At 42.1% G+C, this 26,261-nt stretch overlaps 1 protein-coding gene across 3 annotated transcripts in view; it reads right to left on the bottom strand.

The window, feature by feature from the left end:
• ARHGEF12 (Rho guanine nucleotide exchange factor 12) overlaps positions 1-21,243 on the bottom strand; it is an 87,074-nt gene extending 65,831 nt beyond the window's left edge. For 2 of the 3 annotated variants that reach the window (XM_081843051.1, XM_081843053.1), the window contains exon 1: positions 19,286-21,242. In XM_081843051.1, coding sequence (XP_081699177.1) covers positions 19,286-19,317 — 32 coding nt within the window. In that variant the 5' untranslated portion in view covers positions 19,318-21,242. Of the gene's footprint in view, positions 1-19,285 lie in introns of all 3 variants that reach the window. The other variant, XM_081843052.1, reaches the window with a different exon arrangement.
• Between the last annotated feature and the right edge of the window lie 5,018 nt (positions 21,244-26,261).

Below are 26,261 nucleotides of genomic sequence, written 5' to 3'. Positions count from 1 at the left end.
TACTACAAAATACATAACTAATCAGTAAAGGTAAAGGTAAAGGTACCCCTGACCATTTGGTCCAGCCGCAGATGACTCTGGGGTTGCGGCGCTCATCTCACTTTATTGGCCAAGGGAGCCGGCATGACTAAGCCGCTTCTGGCGAACCAGAGCAGTGCACGGAAATGCCATTTACCTTTCCGCCGGAGCGGTACCTATTTATCTACTTGCACTTTTATGTGCTTTCGAACTGCTAGATTGGCAGGAGCTGGGACCAAGGAACAGGAGCTCACCCTGTCGCAAGGATTCAAACCGCCAACCTTCTGATTGGCAAGCCCTAGGCTCTGTGGTTTAACCTACAGTGCCACCCGTGTCCCTGATCAGTAGATCAGGTTAAAACATAACTGAATCATGCCCTCAGGGAAAGCAAGGGTGAAAAGATTAGTTCTACACAGGTATTTAAGTGCTATACTGTAGGTGTCTGTCTGACAAACACTGAATTGGGAATGCATTCCAAAGAAAAGGTTCCACTATACTAAAAGCACTGGTCTTAGGGGACATACCGGTAAGTTAAATCAACTTCTCATCTTGGGAAATATCATTAAAAATCAGACTTATACCTTGCTTATCTTTCTGCTATTTGTGTTATAAGGTCTTTTCATTTTCAATTTGGCCTTTGCTTTTCTTCACACCCTGTTTGCTAATAAAGGAACTCCTTCCTGTTTTAGATTACTAGAGGCATGATCCCGTGCAAGAACAAACCAAGCAAATTGGAGCTTCTTGGAAAAAAACAACACAAGAAGCTCTCCTGCTGCTCAGAACAAGATATGGTAAATATTTACGCAGAATTCACAGACCTTTACCCCAAATAAGGAGCCAGGCATGGGAAATGAGCAGCTTCCCAGAGCTCTACACAGCGGATATGGAGGAGTCCCCGAGGAACGGAAGCTTTATCACCAATGGAAGATGAAGTGCAGTGACTACAGTCCTGGGTCATACTAAAAAGTCTCTGGTTTCCCTTCTGCAAAGATTTGTATCAGTTCAACAGTATGCACAGCCACAGATTGTCAAGCAGTCTTGGATAAGTTCAGCGTCTCAACACATCAGACCAAGACAAGGTGTCAGCAGTAACACTTGAATAAAAGTTTAAGAATAAGAGTCTAAACATCAGCAATCAGTCCAACAGACTGAGGTGGAAAGGGCTAGCAAGAAGAGAAAATATATAGATGTTCATATCAGCCACTTCCTGCATCTTAAGAGTAAAGGCAAGAAGGCTGTGTGTGTGTGTGTGTGTGTGTGTGTGTGTGTGTGTGTGTGTGTGTGTTGGGGGGGGGGTTGGGGGAGTTTCTCTGCCTCTCAATTTTCTCCAGTTTTTTAAAATAAAATTAGAGGAGGGGAGAGAATCTGCAAAACTCAAGAGAGAACTGCTACTACATCAGTCTAGATTACTAAACTAGAAACTCTCACATTTCATTTGAGAAGAGTAATTTCAAACGTTGTAGAACGCAGAGCATCTTAAGATATATTTTGGCCAAGCTAGGTGTCTACCAAGCAATGGCAAGGTATTTTATACAACACAGCCTCCAACGTCTCCTGCTTCTCACTAGCCTCAGATTCATCCTTCTTCTGCATTAAAAAAAAGAAACATCTGTCACAGAATAAATGAACATGTGAAAAAGTTGAACAGTTTCTTTTAATTCATGCAAGCTTTCAAAACCCATAATGCTCAATGTAAAAAAAGTTCAGAATTTCAATCTATGGGTCTTTTGACATTGATGAGAGCAATAAACATGAATCACCTTAGTATTCATGTTTGGAGCAGATTATTTAGAACTGGGGTAGCCAACTGGATGGCTACCAAATATTTTGGACCATAATTTCCATCAACCCAAGCCAGTAGAGTTGTAGTCCAAAAAATCTGGAAGGTACAACGTAAGCTACCCCTGATTTAGAACAATTCCAAACTTCCTTCTGGTTGTGTCTGGTAATGAAATGAATGTGACCCTGCTGAACACCATCAAGAGATGCTTGGGAAATAAATACCATTGACTATAGTATCTTCCTGAATCAGCAGGTTAGAACGGGGCTGGGAAGCATGGTGTTACAGGTGTTTCAGTCCTTCATGTCAAGTTGTTTCCACACAATGCCACAAGGCCAAATTATCAAACGGGCTGCTAAGGCCCTGGCTTAGAGCCTTTGATTTTCATATTAAAATCTACTAATTTTACAATTAAAACACCAGTTGTGCTGGAAGAAGCCAGTGTTCAAATTTTTTTCTATTATTATATACATGATGTATATGCTTCGATTAGTAAAAGTGAGGAAAAGTTTATTAAGCGGCCCACTTAGACTCTCAGCAATTTTCAAGTTTGAATATTGAACTAAGTGATATTAATCCAGTCTAGACTGTTGCACATTATAAAACCATGCTATGCTTGCTACTTGAAGCATTCTAACATTCACTTCAAGCTATCATACAGTGCTATGGTTTTCTTTTTCATTTATTAAACCACCTGAGAATGTAGAAGAAGAAGAAGAAGAAGAAGAAGAAGAAGAAGAAGAAGAAGAAGAAGAAGAAGAAGAGTTTGGATTTGATATCCCGCCTTTCACTCCCTTTAAGGAGTCTCAAAGCGGCTAACATTCTCCTTTCCCTTCCTCCCCCACAACAAACACTCTGTGAGGTGAGTGGGGCTGAGAGACTTCAAAGAAGTGTGACTGGCCCAAGGTCACCCAGCAGCTGCATGTGGAGGAGTGGAGACGCGACCCCGGTTCCCCAGATTACGAGACTACCGCTCTTAACCACTACACCACACTGGCTCTCATATGTTGTTCATGATCTCTGTATAGTATTAATAGAGAGAAACTGTAGATATAAGAAAGAAAGAAAAAAGGCAGCAACTCGAATAACGTGATGAATCTTAGAGGCAACTCTAGTACAGGCTTTTTGTGAGTACCACTTAAAAACTACAAAAAAAGAGCTAACTATTAAGGCAACAACAAAAGAGCTAACTATTAAGGCAACAACAAAAGAACAAGTTGCAAGATGATTATAATGGCAGGAATTAAATCATCTATTGCACCTACCTAGATCAAGGTACTTGTAAAGTATTTATTCATTCAGTACTTACCAATAGTTCTGGAACAATTGGCAGGGGATATCTGCACTGGCAAAAAACATTTTAGAAGTCCCACAGGCAATCCCATGCTATCTTCAGCACCAGCCCAGAACACTGCAGGTCACTACTATATGGGCTAACATGCCTAAATCTATTTGAAATCTATACATCTGGGTACTTATAAGTCTAGAACTGCACACACCCAATATCAGAAAGCAATAGGATGGATACAGAATAAAAAACAACAGTACCTATTTTCATTCTCCCAGCCTCTGAAAACACAGAGATCCATTGCCTAAAACAGCTTCAGATGCTCAAATCTCAATGTTGGAGATCAATGAGAAAATTTAAGCCCAGAAAATGTATGAGGCTCACAACAGACCTTCTGATTCCCACTCGTCACACATTAATCATTATTTTTTTTGTCACTGATAAAGCTATTGACTTTTTTCCACACTGATAATTTCACTCCCTTCCCCTCCAAGCCAATAAATGATCAATAGTCTTTTTTTCCAGGCCTTCTGGTGTCGCTTCCCAAATTTATGTTTAACAGTAACATGCACTGCTACTCAAAACAATGCTTTGAAAAGGGGGGGGGGAGTTTGAACAATCATAGTGGTTAACTTTTTGTCATTACTCCATTTTTTCTTTTAAATGTGTTTTCACAGAGACTCTTGAATTTAGTCTGATTGCTTACCTAATAATGGAACTAAGAACCTGCATAGTCCAGAGGATAAACAATGAAAATTCAGCAATTCTCTGCCACTGAACTCTGATCGGCTGGTTATAATTTAAAAATTAATTCTTGGAATTCTTTTGATGTGAAGAGCTGAAAAGTGTTAACTACACACCGTAGATCACCATGTGAACATTCACCTTACTAAATGAGGCCATGTGTAGAAAAATTGCGAAACTTTTTTTTAAGCCACCATGCTGATCTTCAAATCAGCAACCAGTTTATGAATCTGTGAATATTTCCCCTCTCCTGGAGATTTCTAAAGCAGATTATACTGTTGCAGGCAAAGATGGGCTGTGCATCCGCACTACCCTACTTCACATTGTGCATAACACTCAATTAGAACAACAACCTCTAAGCAGTTTACAGAAAGGAAAATTGAAAATATTCTTTAAAATTCTATCTATGGACTATTCTAGTCCTTCTCTAGTCCAGCCTAGAGCCCCTCCCACCCCTTAAAAAAAAGGCATCTGGCAACAGTAGCAAGGACAAAAAGCTGTGAAAATAGGGAGAATCAATCCCTGTGCCCTTGTACCCTTTCTAGTGCAGCTGGAACACAACAGGAAGACAGGCCCTGGCACCCACCGCCAGGCACGGACATTGGTAATATGGTGTGCTGTGTGAGGCCAACATTTGCTCCCCACCCCCAGCCAACACACCCCCTTCCCAAAGCTGGCTAAGCAAGGCACCAGGCTTTGGGAAGGAGGCATAAGGCTCTGACAGGGTCCTAGAGCCCTCCCATCTCCTTCCAAAAGCTGGGCAAGTGCTAACTAAGCTTTACAAAGGAGTAAGGAAGATTCTAGGACCTTGCAGAGTCCTTACATCTCCTTCCCAAAGCCCAGCACTTACTAGGCTTTGGGAAGGAGGCAGGAAGGTACTCTCTCAGCTCAGCACCCTGTGCAGGGGAACCAGTCGCACTGCCCTAAATCCACCTCTGCAATAGGTTTTGCAAGGTCCACCAGGGTCTGCCTTCCTCCACTTACTGGAGAGGAAGAAAGAAAGAAAATGGAGGAAGAGAAAAAGAACACATCTCCCACTTCTTATTTTTCCCATAGCTGAAGCTCTCCTCCACAGCGTAACTCTTCCATAAAGAAAATGGAGTGAAACTCGCTTGGCTTAGTTTCCAAGTCACTCCCATGTGAACCTGGGGAGAAAAGTCATGCATTTCTACCAATAACCAAATCAGCCTGACATACTGCTGATTTAGACCAAAGAGTACCTGAATAAATAGTCATTTACACAGTCGTCTTCTCACTATCCCCAATGTCTGCAGTGTTCTCATCTTGAACATGTACTGATCAATTATAAATTTCCACTTTCCTATAACGTACCTGTATGTATGTTATAAATATATGAATATACTGATCTACAGGAGAGGGAGGACAAGACCACCTAAGAACCTGCTCTAGCAGGACTATCTCTCTGGGCCTCCCAACCACCACCTGTCCTGTGTAAGGATTCTCATTACTTTATACAGTGCTGTTAATACTTTTTATTGTGTTTTCTGAAAGTGTTATTTGAGGTTACCATTTCAGCGACCTTTGCATCTTGAAAAACAGGAGACATATATATCTATATACAGATATAATTGTTTTTTTAAAAAATACCCAGTATTAATGGGGAAAATCCAAAGCATTTTTTAATTGTGAGTGCAATCCACACTGTTAATCTTAAATGAACTGTCACCAAAATCCACACCAGTAAGTATTCAGAACCAGTTAATTCAGATCTGGAGAAATATTTTGTAGGTAAGATCTGTTCAGCACAGATTTGAATTTTTAAATAATTTTAATTAAAATACCAAACATTAAATTATTTCAAAAGGAGAGAAGAATGATTATTACCAATGGTCAATTTAGTTCAACATAAATAATTGCTCACATACTGATGAAACCTTTTCTTCACCCATGAGATGGTAACCAAGGGGTCTTTTGGTCTATTATGCTTTTTGCACACAATCAATGTTTGGCAAAGAAAAAATGTAAGGAGACTACTAATGCAACACAATTCTCTTCAAAAGACCAAGTCAGTGCAACATCCCCGGGAGAGCTCAACAAGACAAAGAAACTGTACATTACCATTATCTCCACCTTTCCCTACCAATCTGCTTAACAGTTACAACAATACCACCACCAACCCAATGTGCACTCAGGCACACACAATCCAGTATATGGATTGATACAGACATACAACCAACTCTGGGAAATTCCAGCTGCCAATGGTATTACTATACATAGATTCTGTCACTATGCATCTCACAGCAAAATGAAAATGACTAACTATTGGTCCCATTAGTGGCCTTTACAACAAATTGGGAGCAGACTTCTACCTAGGAAAATCTCTGAAAAGAACAGTCCTCCTTTGACGACAAACACCAGAAGCCCAGTCGTCTCTGTGGTCATTTTACCTCACTAACAGCTAGCTTTGCTGTTTTTCTTGCTTGCCTTTTTTTTTTTTTAATAAATATTTATTAAGGTTTTTAAATATAAAACATAATAAACAATCTTACTTCTTTCACAACAATTTCATCACTTCTTTGGGCTCCCTCACGTCTCCCGCTCCCATTTACATCGTTAAAAAAAATTTTTCCAAACAAATTATCAACTTGTTTACAATCTCATGTCCACTCACACATATAATCTAGCGCTTTTTCCAAAAAGTTTTATATTTTCTTTAGTCTCACTTATCATCAAATTTAAATCTAGTTTAGTGGTGACCAGTTTTTTATAATCTAGCATCCTTCTTAACATTCAACCAAATTACAATGTTTTTGTAAATACATCTTGAATTTCTCCCAGTCTTCCTCCAACTTCTCTTCTCCCAGATCACGGATTCTGCCGGTCATCTCGGCCAGTTGCATATAGTCCATCAGCTGCATCTGCCACTCTTCCAGTGTGGGTAGATCTTGAGTTTTCCAGTTTTTTGCGATGAGAATCCTTGCTGCCGTTGTTGCATACATGAAAAATGTTCGATCCTTCTTTAACACCTTCTGGCCGACAATGCCCAGAAGAAAGGCCTCTGGTTTCTTTGTGAAGGTATACTTAAATACCTTTTTCAGCTCATTATATATCATTTCCCAGAAGACCTTCACCTTAGGGCATGTCCACCAGAGGTGAAAGAATGTTCCTTCATTTTCTTTACATTTCCAACATTTATTATCAGACGAATGGTATATTTTGGCAAGTTTAACTGGGGTCATGTACCATCTATATATCATTTTCATAACATTTTCCTTCAGAGCATTACATGCGGTGAAGTTCAGCCCAGTGGTCCACAACCTTTCCCAGTCCTCAAACATAATGTTATGCCCAATGTCCTGTGCCCATTTTATCATAGCCGATTTAACCATTTCGTCTTGTGTATTCCACTTTAGCAGCAAGTTATACATTCTAGATAATACCTTGGTCTTGCTTATTTCTTGCTTGCTTATTTCTGATTAATCTGATCTAAGTGGTGATTTAAATAAGAAATCTACCTCGTTCAGTAATGGAATTCAGAATAAATCCTCAATACTAAGATAAAGCAAGAAGGGTTTCTACAAAAGCTGCCTGCTCTACACTGCCAGGACAGGCAGGCAAAAGGCATGTTTTTACATTGATGTAAGCTTCTACGAACTTCCAGTACAATTCAATCAGCAGCTGGCCTGGAGACTAAGCACTGTTTCAGTATCTCAGGAAACACAGTGCAGATCAGAAGGAACCATTTCCCTGCAATGCAAACAAATGATAGGGAGAGGGAAGATTTTAGAAGTATGTCTCAGTCATCCTGATGTTCTTGTCAAAGGAGTAAATAAACAAAGAACTTCCAGCAGCTATGGAACAACTGATGTAAAAAATGGGATTCTTGTCAACTGGCTGCATTCCAGAATACAGCAGAGAACATCAAACTGCTTGTGACTCACAGCAACTTGTTGCAAGGTTAGTTTTCATCCTCAAAGCTTAATCATCTACTATTTTATTAGTGAATAAGGAACACTTCTAGAAGGACATTTTCACATCATATCTATTTCTGCACCTTTGTTCAACACCTACCCACTAAGCACAACTGCTAAAGGATGTCAGCCTGCAGAAAGGCCAAAGAGCTCCAAAAAGCTTTCCACACTCAATGGGAGAGCTGAGTCACCACAGCTGGAAACTCCTCTATATTTTGCCAGCTTCCTATCCCCAAAAGTTGAGATATTATTTTCTGATTTTTCCAAAAAGCACATAGAATTTCAGGGGATGTGAAAGACCATACAGTGAAATCATCAAATAGGTATGTTTCCTTATTAACTGATAACCCTGAAGTATGAGAGAAAGGAAAATACTTAGAACTTATTATCTATAGCTAAAACTTGGGAAATATTTTTCTTGATATTTTCAGCAGGCTACTCAGTGTCACAAAGAGTATGGGCCACCTAATAAAAACAAATTTAAAATGGGCTAATAACTTTTGTGAACTTATTTTCAAAGCCAGGGAAAAACTGTTATTACTACTCTACTGCACAAGATTTTCTGAGAGTTCCATGGGAATAAGATCTTGCTACAAGTACAGTGGTACCTCAGGTTACAGGTTACAGACTCCGCTAACCCAGAAATAGTACCTCGGGTTAAGAACTTTGCTTCAGGATGAGAACAGAAATCGTGCTCCGGTGGCGTGGCAGCAGTGGGAGGCCCCATTAGCTAAAGTGGTGCTTCAGGTTAAGAACAGTTTCATGTTAAGAACGGACCTCCAGAACGAATTAAGTTCTTAACCCGAGGTACCACTATAAAATGCTTGTTATCCCCAACAATAAAAGCAGGGAATGGAGTGCAGGAGAGTAACTTGCAAGGGATATGGTAGCCCCTGAAACAGGTAAACCAGGACAAAATTTTCTTATGGCAAATAAGGCTTACACCACGTAGGGGTGAGGGAGGGGACAGCTCTTATGTTGTTGTTTAGTCATTTAGTCGTGTCCGACTCTTCGTGGCCCCATGGACTAGAGCACGCCAGGCACTCCTGTCTTCCACTGCCTCCCGCAGTTTGGTCAGGCTCATGTTTGTAGCTTCAAGAACAGCTCTTATAATATGTTCCTAAAAATCAGTGTACACACTAGAGCATTGGCTTCCACACTAAAGTAATTTTATGTGTATATAGAGGCATTTTTACCTCCATGTTATATTGTAAAGATGTAAAGGTTGCAATCTCAATATTTTGTTAACTTACCCTTTGCTGCTGTTACAACAAGGCAACAATAAAACAGTTTCCTTTTATGCCAGAACCCTACACAACTTTCTGTATCTCATCCAAGCACTCTCATGTCTACTCAGGACTGTGACATTTAATTGTAGAGTGTATGACTTCAGCAACAAATTCAGCTTCACTGACAAAACTCTGGATACTTTAATGCCTCAATTCTACATGGACTGAAAAACATCTCAAGTCTATAAAAGCCACCCTGGGGTAATGGTTACTCAACCAGCCAATAGAAACAGAAATAAAACATGTGGTACAAAATGCGATAAGATCATTACCCACAAGAGCCACTTCCGCTTTTGAAACCACAAAAAACCACAGCAGAAGGCAAACCACAGCTTTTTTTCCCCAGAAGCTTACAGTGGGTCCCCAGTTTGAAATGTGCAGCTATCTGTGATAAGATCCAAGGAGATTCCTTTGTCCTCTATCCCAGAATTCATGCTTATTTCCAGGAAGTAGGCAGATCAATTCCCTTTACACTTCATTTTATGGATCTATTATTGTTCATTTTATGCGACAAATCAAACTGACTCAAAATGTTATATAGCACTTTTCAATATGAAGATAACTCCATCTCTCTTCCACCCACTGTCCTGTAATACAAACTTGAGGTTTACTATTCTGTTCCTATTCAGCTGTTCTGTAGTGATCAATAACATTACCCAGACAGAAAAGCCATAAAAATTCTGCAGCTGAAGCCATTCTGCAGGTATAGGAAAGTATACAAATTTAATCAATAATAATAATAATCCTTATTTCTGACTATTTACAAGTTCTGTTGCCTTCTGTATCTTATTCATCACTTCTTCTATGCAGTTGGATTGTTAATGGCTAATATCACCCTTTCCAATTTCTGGTAGCATCAGTATCCTACCTTGCAAAAAGAGAGAGTAAATGAGTTGATAAATATCTAAACAGCAGCAAATAAATACTTGGAACAAGCTTATGATACCCATCCTCAGTCTTCCTCTCCCTCTCATATACAAAGAGTCTTGAATAGAATAAAATCTGCATAATAGCTATAATAAATGGAGTGGCAATTTATAGAATCAGTAGCATCAAGTGGTAAAGTACCACTTCAGTTGCAGTGGGAGCGCTTGTATATTGTATACCGTATTTTTCGCACCATAGGGCGCACCGGACCATAGAGCGCACCCAGTTTTTAGGGGGGGAAATCAAGGAAAATAATATTTTCCCCCCCCAGCCCCAAAGAGCAGCGTACAGGCTGCACACAACCTCTCCCTGCCAGAGAGGTTGCGCGCAGCTATGGAAGAAGGCAAGGCAGCGAGCGGGATGGATCCCGCTCACTGCTTTGCCTTCCCCTTTAGCCCCCTGCAGCCTCTCCCTCCCGGGAGAGGCTGCGTGGGGCTAAAGAATCCATACCCCCGTGCAGCCTCTCCTTGCCGGAGAGGTTGCGCGCACCTATGGAAGAAGGCAAGGCAGCCTATGGAAGAAGGCAAGGCAGCGAGCGGGATGGATCCCGCTCGCTGCTTTGCCTTCCCCTTTAGCCCCCTGCAGCCTCTCCTTGCGGAGAGGTTGCGCGCAGCTATGGAAGAAGGCGAGGCAGCGAGCGGGATAGATCCCGCTCGCTGCTTTGCCTTCCCCTTTAGCCCCCTGCAGCCTCTCCTTGCCGGGAGACGCTGCGCAGGGCTAAAGAAGCCATAGCCCCGTGCAGCTTCTCCCTGCCGGAGGGGTTGCGCGCGGCTATGGCAGAAGCCTGCATTCGCTCCATAGGACGCACACACATTTCCCCTCAATTTTTGGAGGGGAAAAACTGCGTCCAATAGAGCGAAAAATACGGTACTCGTGTACAGAAAATGAATATGTACCAGTGAAAAAGATATGTCAAATCCTTCTCTCTGGCATTATTTTTCAACATGCAGGGAGCATAAATTGGTCCCTAGCACCACAACCAGAGTATAAAGAAATCTGTATGCTCCCAAGACCTACTGCTTGTTTTAATTTTGACAGCCAAACATGAATGAATTTGCAATCCTGCAATTTCTTTCAATTCTTATATATAGTCTCTCCAAACTTGTATCCCCCCTCCTTTGCCTGCATCTGGTGCCAAAAATCAAATGACCCTTCTTCATGCCTCCAGATTCCAATAACACTTCCTCCAGGCACCTTCTAATACTGGCTCATTCGAAATTCCACAAAAAACATGCCTAAACTGCTCACAGATTACCATCAGCTTTAATTTTTCAACATTGGAAGCTATCCAAACACTATGCCATGTGACATGATAAACCAAGACTATGAATAGAGAGGGTCTGAGATCAGTTTCCTACACAAACAGGAACTATTTGGCCAGACCAGGACACATCGCTACAATAAAAACTGCTTGAATAAGTCAAATTTATTTGCATCACACATTTTGTTCAGGAGTGCAACAAACTGTTCCAAGTGTGCTGCCCTTGTAAAGCCACACCTCATTCATGTGAGTACAGGCAGAAAGATAGGTAGTTCTCCCTTTGGCAGTTTATGCATGCCATTTCTTTATCCACACTGAGAGGCCCTTCTGGTTAATTCACACCTTGCACTTCATGCTACATCCCCCAATGAGATCATTAACAGAGAAGCCATAATTTCACTGAGCTGTTTAAACAAGTTTAGAAGCTTAAAGTGCATCTCCCGAGTCAGTAAGTATATCCTGTTGCAATCCTAAAGAGGACAATGTGTTTCTAACAGAGACACCAATACTTTGGCCATCAGTAGCTGAAGGGCACCTGACAAACATGATGATGATTTACGCAAATTAAATACACAGAAACAAGGTATGAACTTGAATGAACTGCACAGATTGGGAATAGTTTACACAACTATTCCATCCATTGGGAAGCATTTCTATGCTTATTTACTGCTTTGAGTTAATTGTAGAAGTTCTTGTTGCTCTACAGAACACAAAGCTACAGATTGGGGGAGTGGAAAGTCCAATCAAGCATTGGGATAGGAAATATGCAAATGTTTGCCAAGAAATGGTAGCTGCTTACCTTTCTAATTTCTAAACATATGCAATACATGTTTCTGCTGGCCAGAAATCAGGATTGTAAAGTGGCCCATTTTTTCTCCAGAACCTCTGAGATCAGGTAGGCTACAAATTAATTAAAACACACACACATCTCTAGAACTGAGTTCACTAACAATATATAAATGAAGTGTCTCTGAAAATGGCACCAAGTAAAGGGTAGATGCATGTGGCTCAAAAGTTAAAATGTTTTGGAACAAATTTCATTTATTTACATGGTGCCAGAAACTTACTAGATGTTCCCTAAGGAAGCAAAATAAAATAAGCATGTCTTAAGATCAGACAGACTTCCATTTCCCATCTTCATTTGTTATACCTTTGGATTCATAACATACACTAAGGAAATGTTGAATTCTAAAAAGGGTGCCGTCATATAAATTTCATTTCTTCTTTTATAACATTAAGCAACATATTAAAGATTTTGTTGTGGGGCTTTGTTTTTAACTTTGCATCTCCACCTTCCTTAACCAGAGCTCATTATTCCAAAATAAGTGACAAATGCGTAATTGCTTGTCTGTTTACACACACATAATTCCTCACAAAGCAAGAGGGAATGTTTCCTTTGTGTGGTGCTCTGCAGATGCTGTAGATTCCAACTTCCATCAGTCTTAGTCTATGGCTATGCAGTTAATGGCCAAGAATAAATGGAAGCTGGAGTCCACAATACTGTATCTGGAAGGCACCAACTGGCTGCCCCACTGCACTGCTTTAAAGGTTAAAACCAGCACCTTGGTTGCATTAGAAAATAGTATCCCATTGAGTTCTTCTAGTACAGTGGTACCTCGGGTTACATACGCTTCAGGTTGTACTGTTAAAATATGGCACATATAAAGCATCAATACTTTTTAGTGCAGCATTCACATATATATATACCCATGCAGTACCAGCTATAGGTTTTGATTATACAGAAAGTGTGTCTCACAGTTTAAACAAAGGAATCACCACTGCCCATCTAGTTGGTTTCAACATCAGAACCACAGCAAATTTTGACAATCAAAATATAGAAAGGAGCTGAAGTCTGACTAAGTTTGACTGTCTATGCAAGGTTGTTAGTTGGTGTATATATCAATATGAATCAATAGTCACACTTGAGAGAATCCTGCATGGAACACCACAGGCTTTAACTGAATTCTGATGAAATGAAGCAGCTCTCACATACAAGAAATGGTAAAAATATTTGTCCCTCCAGTGTACTGGCCGTCATTGTGAAGTTCTCATTTATCCCCATTCTGACTGTTATCCAATTTGAAATATAAGGTACTCCTAATTGGCTTCTTTCAGACTTTGGCAGGATTTAAGTATGATGTACTGGATGGAATGAAAATAACTTGGTATCCATTACCGCCTTGAACCTTTCAGCATTACTAATTTATGTCATAGTAAGTTCAGTGAAACCAAAGGATTACATGCATTTGGCCAGCAGTATCCCGCCTCCACCCAAGCAATTACCTTGGCACCCACAGCCTTCTTCAAAACCAGAAAAGCAAGCTCCAATTTTTGCTAGAGATAGAATAAAAGCCTGAAGAAACTGTCTAGTTCTAACCAACAACAATGATCAAAATTTCCAACTTGAAGGGGGGAAATAATAACTAAAGGAAAGCTCAGACTAAGTATATGGTCATACCAGCTAGTGCAGTTTGTATCATTTGTATCATTTCATGGGTGCAACAACTGGTTGCTTCACTTCCAGCTTCCGCTGAGGGAAAGAAAGTATCTCATTAATGAAATACTCACATTCTGTACTGTTTGACACAAATGTTGGAAGAGAACTGGCCAGACCCTCTATCTGGGAAGCGCGAGAGATTGCCTCTTGAAATGTCAGTATTTAGACCCCTTTCTGACAATGGATCAAAATCCCAGCTTGCCGTTTGACACAGTGGGCTGTGGTGCTTAAAAAAGCAGCATAAGAATGTTCTAGGTGGGAGGACAAAAAGGCATAGCTTGTCTTTTCTCAGAGAAAATCAGTGCCACTAACAGTCTGAATTATCACTGCACACTGAAACAGAATATCTTTCTTTATATTCTGATGTATACACCATCATTTAATGTGTTTCCAGATAACCTGGGAATAGGTACTTTACAGTGATAGGCAACACAAGTTTAAAAAAAAGAAAGATAACCTGATGACTGGAAATGTTTGGCTAAAAAGACTGCTACAAATGTAGTTTAAATGTCTGAGCACTACAAATTAGCAAAATGAGAAGTATGCACAACTTTTATATACCTTCAACTTTTCAGTTAAGCAACTGCAACAAAGGATAAGAATTTCATAGAAAATGGTTGTGCTTAGCAGAACAATTCTTATTTTCCACCCATTTAGATGTCACTATTATTATGCAGGCATACGCTGAAATACGAGGCAAATTAGAAAGAGTCAATTTTAGCATCTAGTGATGAAGGAAAACAACAATTAAGAAATCTTGTTTAAGTAATTGTGTAAATTCTCCCCAAACACTTATTTCACTCATGGTAGCATGGATTTTAGATGCTATTATAAGAATTCACTTTAACAAAAACATGCTGGAAGATGTCAATTGCTAAACATGGGACACACTACCTTCTAAGGACACACAAAAAATGCACACAATGTGTGAGGCAATGACTGGCAATGCTATATGAAAATTGTTGTTGTTTAGTCATTTAGTCGTGTCTGACTCTTCGTGACCCCATGGACCAGAGCACGCCAGGCACTCCTGTCTTCCATTGCCTCCCGCAGCTTGGTCAAACTCATGTTCGTAGCTTCAAACATTATTTATTATTTATGAAAATAATGCAGTTAATTAGATTGACAAAAAAGGGAAGCAGGCACATCCAGACGTTTCTATGTTGTTGCAACACAATGCATTCGAGTCATCATGATCATCTTAAACGTTTTCAAATTGCTCAGCAATGAAGGAAAAACACAATTTATCCCACTCAGCCATGTATCACCTGCCACAAATGGCAAAACATAGGATGTTCAAAGCCAACGCTTGCCTGCTTTCAGACAGCAGAGACCAAAAATATTGTTTTCTATCTTTGTTATGTAACTGCAAAGACAATGGCCATGAAAATCTGTATGTTGACTGTTAACTCAGTGGAAACCAAGAATGGTGCCAGAAGTCATTAAGACTTCAGATTTATTTGGTATGACTTTAAAAAAAAGGTGAAAAAATTAAAAAGGAGCAAGTTTTGTGCATGAGTAAGAAAAGATTACAGTGATATTCACTGAGGGCAATAGGTGTGCTGATTTCACACTCTTGAGGAACAGGATAAACAAAATTTGTTAAATATAACTCATGATACAGTAAGATTAAATTACAATGAAAGATTTAAACTACAGAATAGTCTTCTGTAACATTTAAAGAGATAAGGAGAGATGTTAAGCTCCCTTTAAAGAAACATACTACAAAGATGAACAAAACAGAGGAATAATATAGTTCAGTATATGGACGGAAGATGAACAAAACAGAGGCATAATATAGTTCAGTATATGGATGGAAGATACATTGTGATAAAAAATAATTACTAAGCTCTAAGCAGATACAGTATTTGAAAACTGAAAATGTGAAGCAGTCAGTTCCAAAACACTTTCTAAACAGTTCAACCCCTACCCCCAAGTTTCTTTACTATATATAAAATAAAAGGGCAAAGAGAACAGATTTGCCATGAGTCTCCCTACTGTTAGGTGGAGATAGATATATATAAAGATATAGATACACACACATATTTTTCAAACCCTGCCATATACTGCAGTTTTAAGAAGGCCCTTGAGGCAGCTAAATTATATAAATATTAACACAAAGATTTAACAACAATAATTCAGTTAATCAAAACAGAATCTGTAAAGGTATACATTTTTTAAAAAGAGCCATAAAGCTATATATTAAAAAAACAACCTGTGGGTAGTTTAATTTCCAACTTGACTAAATTGCATTGGTTTCACCTTCCAATATATTGCTGAAATAAAAATGTCTTACTCTTAACTACTTTCCAGAAGATAATGACAAAACTAATCCTAGAGCCAGAATTCTGAAAAGTGTTACTTCAATGAAAGTCCTGATTACCCGGCTTCACATACACACACCCAAAAAAAATGACCTAAGCAAAGTCTCTTTGAGAGCCAGTGTGGTGTAGTGGTTAAGAGCAGTAGACTCGTAATCTGGGGAACCGGGTTCGATTCCCTGCTCCTCCACATGCAGCTGCTGGGTGACCTTGGGCCAGTCACACTTCTCTGAAGTCTCTCAGCCCCACTCACCTCACAGAGTGTTTGTTGTGGGGGAGGAAGGGAAAGGAGAATGTTAGCCGCTTTGAGACTCCTTAGGGTAGTGATAAAGCAGGATATCAAATCCAAACTCTTCTTCTTCTTCTTCTTTGGATGATCTTAGCATATAGGAAGCATGATCATTATAAGGCAAAAATCCCCACCATAAATGAGATTAACTAGAAAAGCTGCAAGTAGAAGAATGGGCAGGTTCAGTTCTGGACACAAGAGCATCAACACTGGTAATCAGATCTGAAGCCAATAGGAAATAAAAGTTACTGTTGACATACAGATCTAGACCTTGATCTGCAACCTGTCCTGCAAGCATAACCTCTGTTTTTTTAAAAAAAAGCAGAGAGAAAAGCTATATCCTGCTTAATCCAACACAGACTGAAGAAATTAGCACTATGTAAGAAATAAATTTCAAAGAGAATGAGTCCTCCTAGTTCAGGCCAAAAGTCCATCTATTCCAGGATCCTTTTTCCACAGTGGCCAACCAGGTTGTTATAGTAGGTCCACAAGCAAGACATGGGGGAATTAGCCATTTCTCACCAGTTCATCTCTAGAACTTCAAGAGTAATTGGTAAAAAATCAGACTATGAGTGAAGACTGATGTCCATGACAAACCAAGGCCAGGTTGGATACATTGCAAGTAAACAACATTGTGAAGCACTATGCTTGAAGCTGACTTTAAGGAATAACAGAACTGTTCATTTCTTTTTCTTAAATAATAACAAAAAAGCTGGGGGGAGAGAATCATTTATCTGTCTCCTACCAAAATAAAGCATAGGACAGTCCCCAAGTCATTATTTATCTGGTGTTTTCTGAGCAGAGGAAACTACTGAGCAGACATATATTCATGCAGCATCATGTTCAGAGTCAAAGCTTAGGAAAGTGAATGTGGGAACGTGAAAACAATTACCTTATCACCATTAGAAAAGAAGTTGCTCAAGAACAGAGGTCAAGCAGGGTGGCATAAAAAGTCCAAGATTCCTGTCATACAGCACACCTAGGCTGAAGACAGAAAGCTAGCTTTCACCACCATTAGCAAGTAGTTGCTAATACTGTAAGTTGAATGTGTACATTAAAAAGACAAGGAATATAAAAAGACAATGTGTCAATTTTTATAATGGTTATTTTAATACAGTAGTACCTAGGGTTAAGTACTTAATTCATTCTGGAGGTCTGTTCTTAAGCTGAAACTGTTCTTAACCTGAAGCACCACTTTAGCTAATGGGCCTCCCACTGCCGCTGCGCCGCCAGAGCGCAATTTCTGTTCTCATCCTGAAGCAAAGTTCTTAACCCAAGGTACTATTTCTGCGTTAGCGGAGTCTGTAACCTGAAGCGTATGTAACCTGAAGTGTATGTAACCCAAGGTACCACTGTACAATGATAAAAAGAATACCTTGTTTCAGCAACCAACCATTTCCACTATAACTGCTCACCTGCAGCCTATTTTTCTGCTATTCAGATCAGTTACTAGCTGACTAAAACCTGTTTGATAACATGAAATAAATGAATGGCCTAACAGAACCTCCAGTAAGCTACCGAAACAAAACACTTACACTTATTTTTTAAGCTCAAAAAAGATTTGTAGGAAGATAATTAGAGCTTGAAGCACATGCTCTGTACAAGAAAATCCAAAGCATTCTTCCCATTTTTCTGGAAGAATGATTCAAACAAGAAAATGCATTCAAAATCCAATTATGCATTTAAACTGAGTCTGCTGCTGCTTTTAAAGAAAAGGTTCAGCATTTTAGAAGCATAAATAAGCAGCATGTTTAGCAGTTCTGTAGCCAGCTCTGGAACCCAGAAAATTGTCTGAGATAATCAACAGAGCTGGATTATGTGCCTGTTGACTCCATGACTCATCTACAAAATAAACTCTTCAGGACTGCTGCAGCAGTCACAAGGCCAAACATTTGGACCAAACTCCACTTCTTGTAATGCCTATGTTATTGGGTGATGAAGTACAAACTAACACTATTCCTATCCAGAAGAGTAACAGATACTTGCCAAAGAAAAAGCAGCTGTCAAGTTCATTCCCCGCATCCTTTTCTTTATGATTATGCATCCAAACTCCAAAATACGAAGGGATGGCTGTTTCCAAGGTTTTGTTTTTTAATTTAGTATTTAATGAGGAGGAAGCAGACTTTAATAATAAAAGCATAATATGAAACCTCTTATCTAAACTCAACATATTGCATGTCCCAGATAACCAGGACTTCCCTCCAGATGAAGAGGGCCTATCCTAGGTTCCAGAACTGTCAGTATCATTAAGTACCAATTGCTGGGAGGAAATGGGGTGGGGTTGCAGTTTAATAGGATGCAAAGAGAAGCTAGGGAAAGTAACATGAGTCAGAGGGGAAAGGAGGAGAGGAAGAGGGGAGAGCACAGGCTTCCATGTGCCAACTACAGCAGATCTACTGTAAAGACAGACACATCAGCATCCCATTTTGAAGAACAAAATATAAGTCCAAACACAATACAATGCTCCAAATAAATACCGTGGGTGCCAGGAACTATGAGACTGAAGAATGCCACCGTGCCAACTGGGAAATAGGTTAGGTTATTACGTAGTGTGTTCCAGCTCCACTCAGAACGACCTGCCCACTAAACATCTGCACCCCCAAGATGAATCAATCTTCTATACAGCCCCTTCACTGAAGTTAGGAAATACTTTCAAGAAGTAACCCTATTACGACAGTATACCAGAACGCACATCTGGACCAAGTGACTAGCAGCCTTGAAAACCCTATTATCTGAATCCATTTAGAACCTAACCCAGATGATTTGATCATCATCAGATCAAAGCTGGGCTTGCCAACTCAAAAAGTAAATTCCAACCTCATTTACTCAAGGCTGTCAACCTTTGCACCTTTCCCACTGTTGCAATATTAAAACTTAAAATCCGACCAAACTCCAAGCAGTCAATGCAGAAGGTGCACAGAAACACTATTCATACTGACCTGTCCGTGATTGCAGACTGTGTGCCACTCATTGGAGCCCTTGGCAAGGAGACGACTTTTTAGCCAATCTGCATTGTACTAGTTATAATTTAAGTACATTACTGTCAATTTCCCATACACACACCAGCTTTGCTCCAGAGAAGTACTAGTGAAGTCAGTTAAAAACAACAGCAATGCAGTTCTTCTCGATTGCCCAAAAGATCCATATCAGAGTACGCTCAGGAAAAGCCACAAAGCACCTTTTCTGCCCCAAATCCTCCAAGTAGTATGGGAGAAGGCCTTCAAAGTCATGATTCAATCCTCTGAAAATCCTGCCGTTGCCTCAAGATGGTAACTGTCAGACACAGACACATCTGCTTCAAGTTATTCCCAAGCCTTGTGTCCAGGCATCACAGTTCCAGAACTCTTCTCAAGTCATTAGGCCACAGCAAATCAACAAGGAGTCAAATAGCGTAGCAATCCCTGTCCAAAGAAAGGGGTGAGGGAACCTTGTGGGGAAGCAACTAGCCTCTTCTCACCCTTACTACCCCATGGGAGGGCAGGAACACCTCATCTAATACACTTTGGGGTCAATTCCCCACTGCTGAAAGTTGCTTCTCTGGGCTCCACCACTTTCTAAACCCTTTGATGACCTTCTATGGGACTGTGTGGGGTGGCACTTCTCTCCTGCACTTGATTTTCTTTTTCCTTTCTGAGCGGGGTGGGGAAACCCCTTTTGCAGCACTAGCCCTTATGGCCCTGCTGACCTTTCTCTGTAGGATTGTCAAGAAAAGCTGGTAGGGGTGTCCCACTTTTGAGCTGTTTCCACCAAGGAGGGGTGGGGGGGTGTTAGGAAGACAGGAAACCCCCTTAGCCCTTCTATGGAGAACTGGGCAGAACCTCCTCTTTCTCCCTTGGGTAAAGAGAAACTCTGCCTTTTAGGAGGGCAAAAAAACCCCAGCAGAGTAAACCAGCCCCCCTCCTCTAAGAAGGGGTGGGGAAATGAGATCTACACGCACCCCAGCCCCCAATTAGGCTCTGGGGCTGATTAAAGGGAGAAAGAAAATTAGTCTTTCATGAACTGAGGTCGCACCTCGGAGCCTCCCCTCAGGGAAGGGTGCATAATATTCCCTACTTTGGTGGGGATTGGGAGTATGAAAACACACACGAGCCAGGCCAGGGGTGGGGGTGGGGGTGGGGGGTCCTCTCTCGACGCGCCCCCCGCCCTTTCCCTCTATCTCCGCCTCTCTCTCTCTCTTCTTCTAGGCCTCGAAGAGCATCATCTTCTTCCTGACAGGACTAAGTTCGTCGGTGGGTCCGGGGTGGGGGTGGGGAGGTCGGACGCCCCGAAGTCGTCGTAGCAGCAGCCGCGGGGTGGGGGGTGTGAGGAGAGATGAGACGACTTATTTTCGCCCCTCCGCGTCGAACCGGCTTGACTCCGGTTCGAGTCCGGTTTGGGGGCCCGCTTGGCCGCCGAGGCTTCGCCGGCGGAGGCAACCCACCCGAGCCTCTCCCGTCGACGGCTGGGACGAGGAGTGGAAAAAAGAAGATTAAAACAACAGCGAAGGCAGCTGCCGTTCCCGGAGAGGCTCCTTCCCGCCGCCGAGTCCGGAATGTGAGGGGGAGAAAGCGGAGCGGGAGGGGAAGAAATGGGGGCTCCTTTCCACAGGCCGCGTCCCCTCCTCCTCCTCCTCTCGCCGCCGCCGCCGCCGCCTGAGGGCCCGACTCGGCTTCGCCGCTCCCGCCGGCGCTCGCTCGCTCGGGGTAGATTCTCCTCAGGCCGACGTTCCCCGCCGGCTTCGCTGGGGCAGGCCCAGGTTCGACTCCACTCGGCTCCGTTCGGCCTCTTCCGGCGGTTCCGGGACTATTTTGTTCCCCCTCCTCTTCCCCCCTCCCCTCGCCACCTCTTTAATGCATTCTTCCCTCCACCAACACACACACAGCGCTTCACTTCAGGGAGCCGCCTCTCCTCCTCCTCCTTCTCCCGGCGCTCCATTACTCGAATCCTTCCGCCGGGACGCGTCACACGTCGTTTTGGAATCTCCGTCGTCGCGGCTCTTCGGCCGAACACAGCGTGCCGCCTCCGCAGTCCGTGGCGGGAGGGTGGGGGTGAGGGAGGAGTGAGAGAGAAGGAAAGGAGTCCGTTCGAGGCCACACCTAGCAGGTCTTCCTTTGGCCCTTCCGCTGCCGTCGCTCACGTTCCTCTTGTCACGAGAAGGCGACTTATTCGGGCAGAGCAGCAGCAATATGTATCCATTTGAAGCACATGACTTTCCCCCCCAAGGAATCCCGAGAACCATAGTTTCCCTTCTCAGAGCCCTAACAAAACTGCAATTCCCAGGATTCGTAGGGAGAAGCCATGTGCTTTAAATGTGTAGTTGAAGATGCTTGAAATGGGTGGTGTGAACTGTTCAAAACGCAATCTTGCGTCCCAGGAGACCCTTCACTCCCAAGTTCTTTTGTTTTGCCTGATGCTAAGTTTGGTAGTTTGGGTGCTGTTTCGTCACTCCTTGACATCCAATGAAGCTGCATATTGGAAGATTGAAGGCAGACCAAGTACAGTGGTACCTCGGGTTAAGAACTTAATTCGTTCTGGAGATCCATTCTTAACCTGAAACTGTTCTTAAGCTGAGGTACCACTGTAGCTAATGGGGCCTCCCGCTGCGCCGCCACCACACGATTTCTGTTCTCATCCTGAAGCAAAGTTCTTAACCCGAGGTACTATTTCTGGGTTAGTGGAGTCTGTAACCTGAAGCGTATGTAACCTGAGGTACCACTGTACTTCTTCACGCAGTGCATGGTTAAACTATGGAACTCACTCCCACAGGAGACATTGATGGGCGCCAGCTTGGATGGCTTTCAGACAAGACTTATTCTCCAGGTATTTGCCTGTCAGTGGCTACTATCTGCCATGACTGGAGGCAATAATATCTCTGAATACCAGTTGCTGGAAACCACAGGAGGGGAGAGGGCTCTTGCTCTCCAGTCCTGCTTGCAAGCTTGCCACTGGGAGAACAGGATGCTGAATTAGGTGGGCTTTGGGGCACCTTTGAAGCTCATCTGAAGGACATTATTTCCCTCAAAGAATTCTGAGCGCTTTAGTTTGCTTCTGGCAGAGTTCGAATTCCCAGCAACTCTTAGCAAACTACAGTTCCCAGAATTCTTTGAGCAGGGTGGGAAATAATGTCTTTCAGATGTGCTTCAAAGGTATAGTGTGTACACAGCCTTATTACAGTTTTCCTTACCATAATTTTAAATGTATAGTGTGCACACAGCCTTATGGCTTTTATTACCATGACTTTAGTGGTTATAGTGTGTACACAGCCTTATGGCTTTGCTTACCATAACTTGCTTAGGAGTAAGCCCCACTGAACTCTAGAGTAGCACTGTGCTGTTACGTGCATTAAAATGTTGTTGCATGCATGCCAACCTCCAAGTGGCAGGGGACTGCATGGGCTGCAGTGCTTATTTCCCTTGGAATGAAGACCAGTGGAGACTGTGATGTCTTTAAGAGATTTGGTTTTATTACACATGTATACAACTTGACAGTGTTAGAAACTGATATATAAAAGCTATTTGCCATATGGCCTCTTCATCTAGGTTACAGTTGCACTAACAGAATGTTTAGGCACCTCCCCCCCCCCCTTTTACAAGGTTACAAAGCTGAAGATGTATTGTGTATATTGTCAGCTCCAGTTAAAATCTGACTCTTGCCATAGCATGGCAGCAAAAATAATGATGATGCTGTGCGCCTGCTAGCCAGATGGTGGAGATGTCAGGCGCCATCCTGGTGCCCGGGCATCTTCACTTGGTTGCACGTGGCCAATAAAAGGTAAAGGGACCCCTGACCATTAGGTCCAGTCGTGACCGACTCTGGGGTTGCAGTGCCCATCTCGCTTTATTGGCTGAGGGAGCCAGCGTACAGCTTCCAGGTCAGGTGGCCAGCATGACTAAGCCACTTCTGGTGAACCAGAGTAGTGCACGGGAATGCTGTTTACCTTCCTGCCAGAGCGGTACCTATTTATCTACTTGCACTCTGACGTGCTTTTGAACTGCTAGGTTGGCAGGAGCAGGGACCGAGCAATGGGAGCTCACCCCGTCGTGGGGATTCGAACCGCCGACCTTCTGATCGGCAAGTCCTAGGCTCTGTGGTTTAACCCACAGCGCCACCCGCATCACGTGGCCAATAGCCAGATGCATAATGTGCCTGGCACCTGGCTAATTTCAAACAGATAGAGGGGTTTGCAACACTAACACCCCAACAGATACTTCTTCCCCATTAGGTTTCCAGAGAAGCTCCAAGCTCCAAGCCTTGGATCCAGGACAGAGCAAGGCAAACTTCTGTGTCTCCAGCTTCCAGCACCAGCCCAAACTTAGTCACTGAAAACTAACTCCCCTGGCCTATTGTAGTCCCATTTTTGTGTGGAACAACTGTGAGCTCAGTTTGCTACCGCAAACCCTCCAAGTGTCCCTATTTTCCAGGGACCATCCCAGATTTATAGAAGTTGTCCCAGTTTCTGATTTGATCCTAGAATGTCCCGCTTTTCCTTAGGATGTCCCTATTTTCATAAGAGAACTGTAGGAGGGTATGGAGTTATCTGACCCCTGAGCCATCTGAAGGCGGCCCTGTATAGAGAAGTTTTAAAAATGTTTTATTATGTTTTTATATATGTTGGAAACCACCCAGAGTGGATGGGACAACCCAGTCAGATGGGCAGGGTATAAATAGTAAAATTGTTAATTCTTATTATTATGGAATTGGACGTCCCTATTTTCATCAGAGAAATGTTGGAGGGTATGCTACCGATAAAAAAATATTCCTGGGCTAAGCACAGTGCTCAGGATTATCCCATCCATGGAATAAAGCCAGTTCATAGAATCAACTATACTTTTAAGTGTGTTGTAAAGTGCATGATACAAATGTGACACTAGATGGTGATGGTGAGCTATGGGAAATCCAATGTATTTTTTTAAAACATATTTTTCACAAAGTTTTTTATATGTGTCTAGATTCTGCAATGGAGTCATGGAACTGTAGAGTTGGAAAGGACCGTGGGGATCATGTAGTCCAACTCCCTGCAGTGCAGGAATCTTTCACCCATGACTCTGAGATTAAGAGCCTCATGCTCTACCAACTCAACTGGCCCTGTTAATATTAAGTGCATGTTGTCCCTTTCCCACCCTGCTAAGCCACTTGTGGTAGCCTTGATTCAAGCAGGTAGCCGTTTTTGCCATTCAGGTCACAGTCACACCATTGCACTATGGTTTGCAAAGCACCACGACACCATTTTCAACAGTCCTGGCTTCCTCCAAAGAATTCTGGGAGCTGTAGTTTGTTAAGAGTGCTGAGAGTAGTTAGGAGACCCTTATTCTCCTTACAGAACTACAATTCCCAGAGTTCCCTGGGAAGAGAAAGGTAAAGGTAAAGGGACCCCTGACCATTAGGTCCAGTTGTGACCGACTCTGGGGTTGTGGCGCTCATCTCACTTTATTGGCCAAGGGAGCCGGCGTACAGCTTCCAGGTCATGTGGCCAGCATGACTAAGCCACTTCTGGCGAACCAGAGCAACACATGGAAACACCTTTTACGTTCCCGCCAGAGCGGTACCTATTTATCTACTTGCACTTTGATGTGCTTTCGAACTGCTAGGTTGGCAGGAGCTGGGACCGAGCAACGGGAGCTCACCCCGTCGCGGGGATTCAAACTGCCAACCTTCTGATTGGCAAGTCCTAGGCTCTGTGGTTTAACCCACAGCGCCACCCGTGTCCCGCTGGGAAGAGAGCTTGATTGTTAAGCCACTCTGGGAGGGCAACAGGGGGTCTCTTAGCAACTCTCAACACCCTTAACAAATGGCAGTTCCCAGAATCCTTTGAGGGAAGCCATAACTATTGAAAGCAGTATCCTACTGCTTTGAATGTATGGTATGAATGTGGCCTCGATCTTGCAGAAACCTGCCTGCTACCTGTGCAGGAGTGGGCAGTCTTCAGGCTTGTGGGATCTATACTACTTATTTTGCATTTATCATTGGTATCATAGTATACAAGTGTCCTTATTTTCTGGTACCCAGCTTTGTTCAATCTCTGTCCTAGTTTTTGCTATATTAAAATGCCGTTAAGGTAAGTTGCTCAAGTTTTCCTTCACCAGGGTTCAGCCCTGTGTACTGTTTCATTTCCCTCACAGTTAAATCTCTGAGTTGGGTGCAGGTTCAGTGGCAGATTAACACACAAACAAAGTAGGCTACAGCTTAGGACCTCTGATTATGAAGTGTTTCTAAATACTAAACAAACAAAAAACAAAAAACCACTTAATTTTGTGTTTTACATAATAAAGGAAACAGGGAAAACAGACTCTAAATCAGACCTTATTGTTTGATGTAATAAAAAGATACTAAATGTCTGGGCAATTATTTGTCATACTGTCAGTACCAGATTTACGTATAAGCTAAACAAGCTATAGCTTAGGGCCCCACTCTCTTGGGGCCACCCAAAAAAAATTAAAGAAAAAAAACCTGGATGTACATTTCCAAAATATAAGATAAAAAACAAATAAAATTAAAAATACATACAGCAACAGTGGCAAATGGGTTTAGATACCTATTAGGTCCATAAATAACTATATTTCCAAAATATAAGGTAAAAAACAAATAAAATTAAAAATACATACAGCAACAGTGGCAAATGTGTTTAGATACCTATTAGGTCCATAAATAACCATATAGCATATAATCAACACAAAAAACAGTGACAATTTGCTGTTGACAAAGGACAGCTGGACCCATTACCTTCAGTAGCTTAGGGCCTCATCAAACCTAAATCCGGCTCTGCATACTGTGTTTATAGACTTTCCCTTCCCCATAATGCTGTGGAGCTTCTTAAACCTGACAGGCTGTGTACACACTACACCTGAAAAGCACATTCCAAGCCCATTCTTTCCCCCAAAGAATTCAAAGAGTGACAGTTCCCAACAACCTTTAACCAACGACAGTGCCCAGAGTTCT

The sequence above is a fragment of the Podarcis erhardii genome (assembly GCF_964252035.2).
Source record: "Podarcis erhardii genome assembly, chromosome: 16".
Lineage (NCBI taxonomy): Eukaryota > Metazoa > Chordata > Lepidosauria > Squamata > Lacertidae > Podarcis > Podarcis erhardii.
The sequence above is the reverse complement of the archived record's forward strand: the minus strand, read 5'-3'. Positions and strand labels throughout refer to the sequence as shown.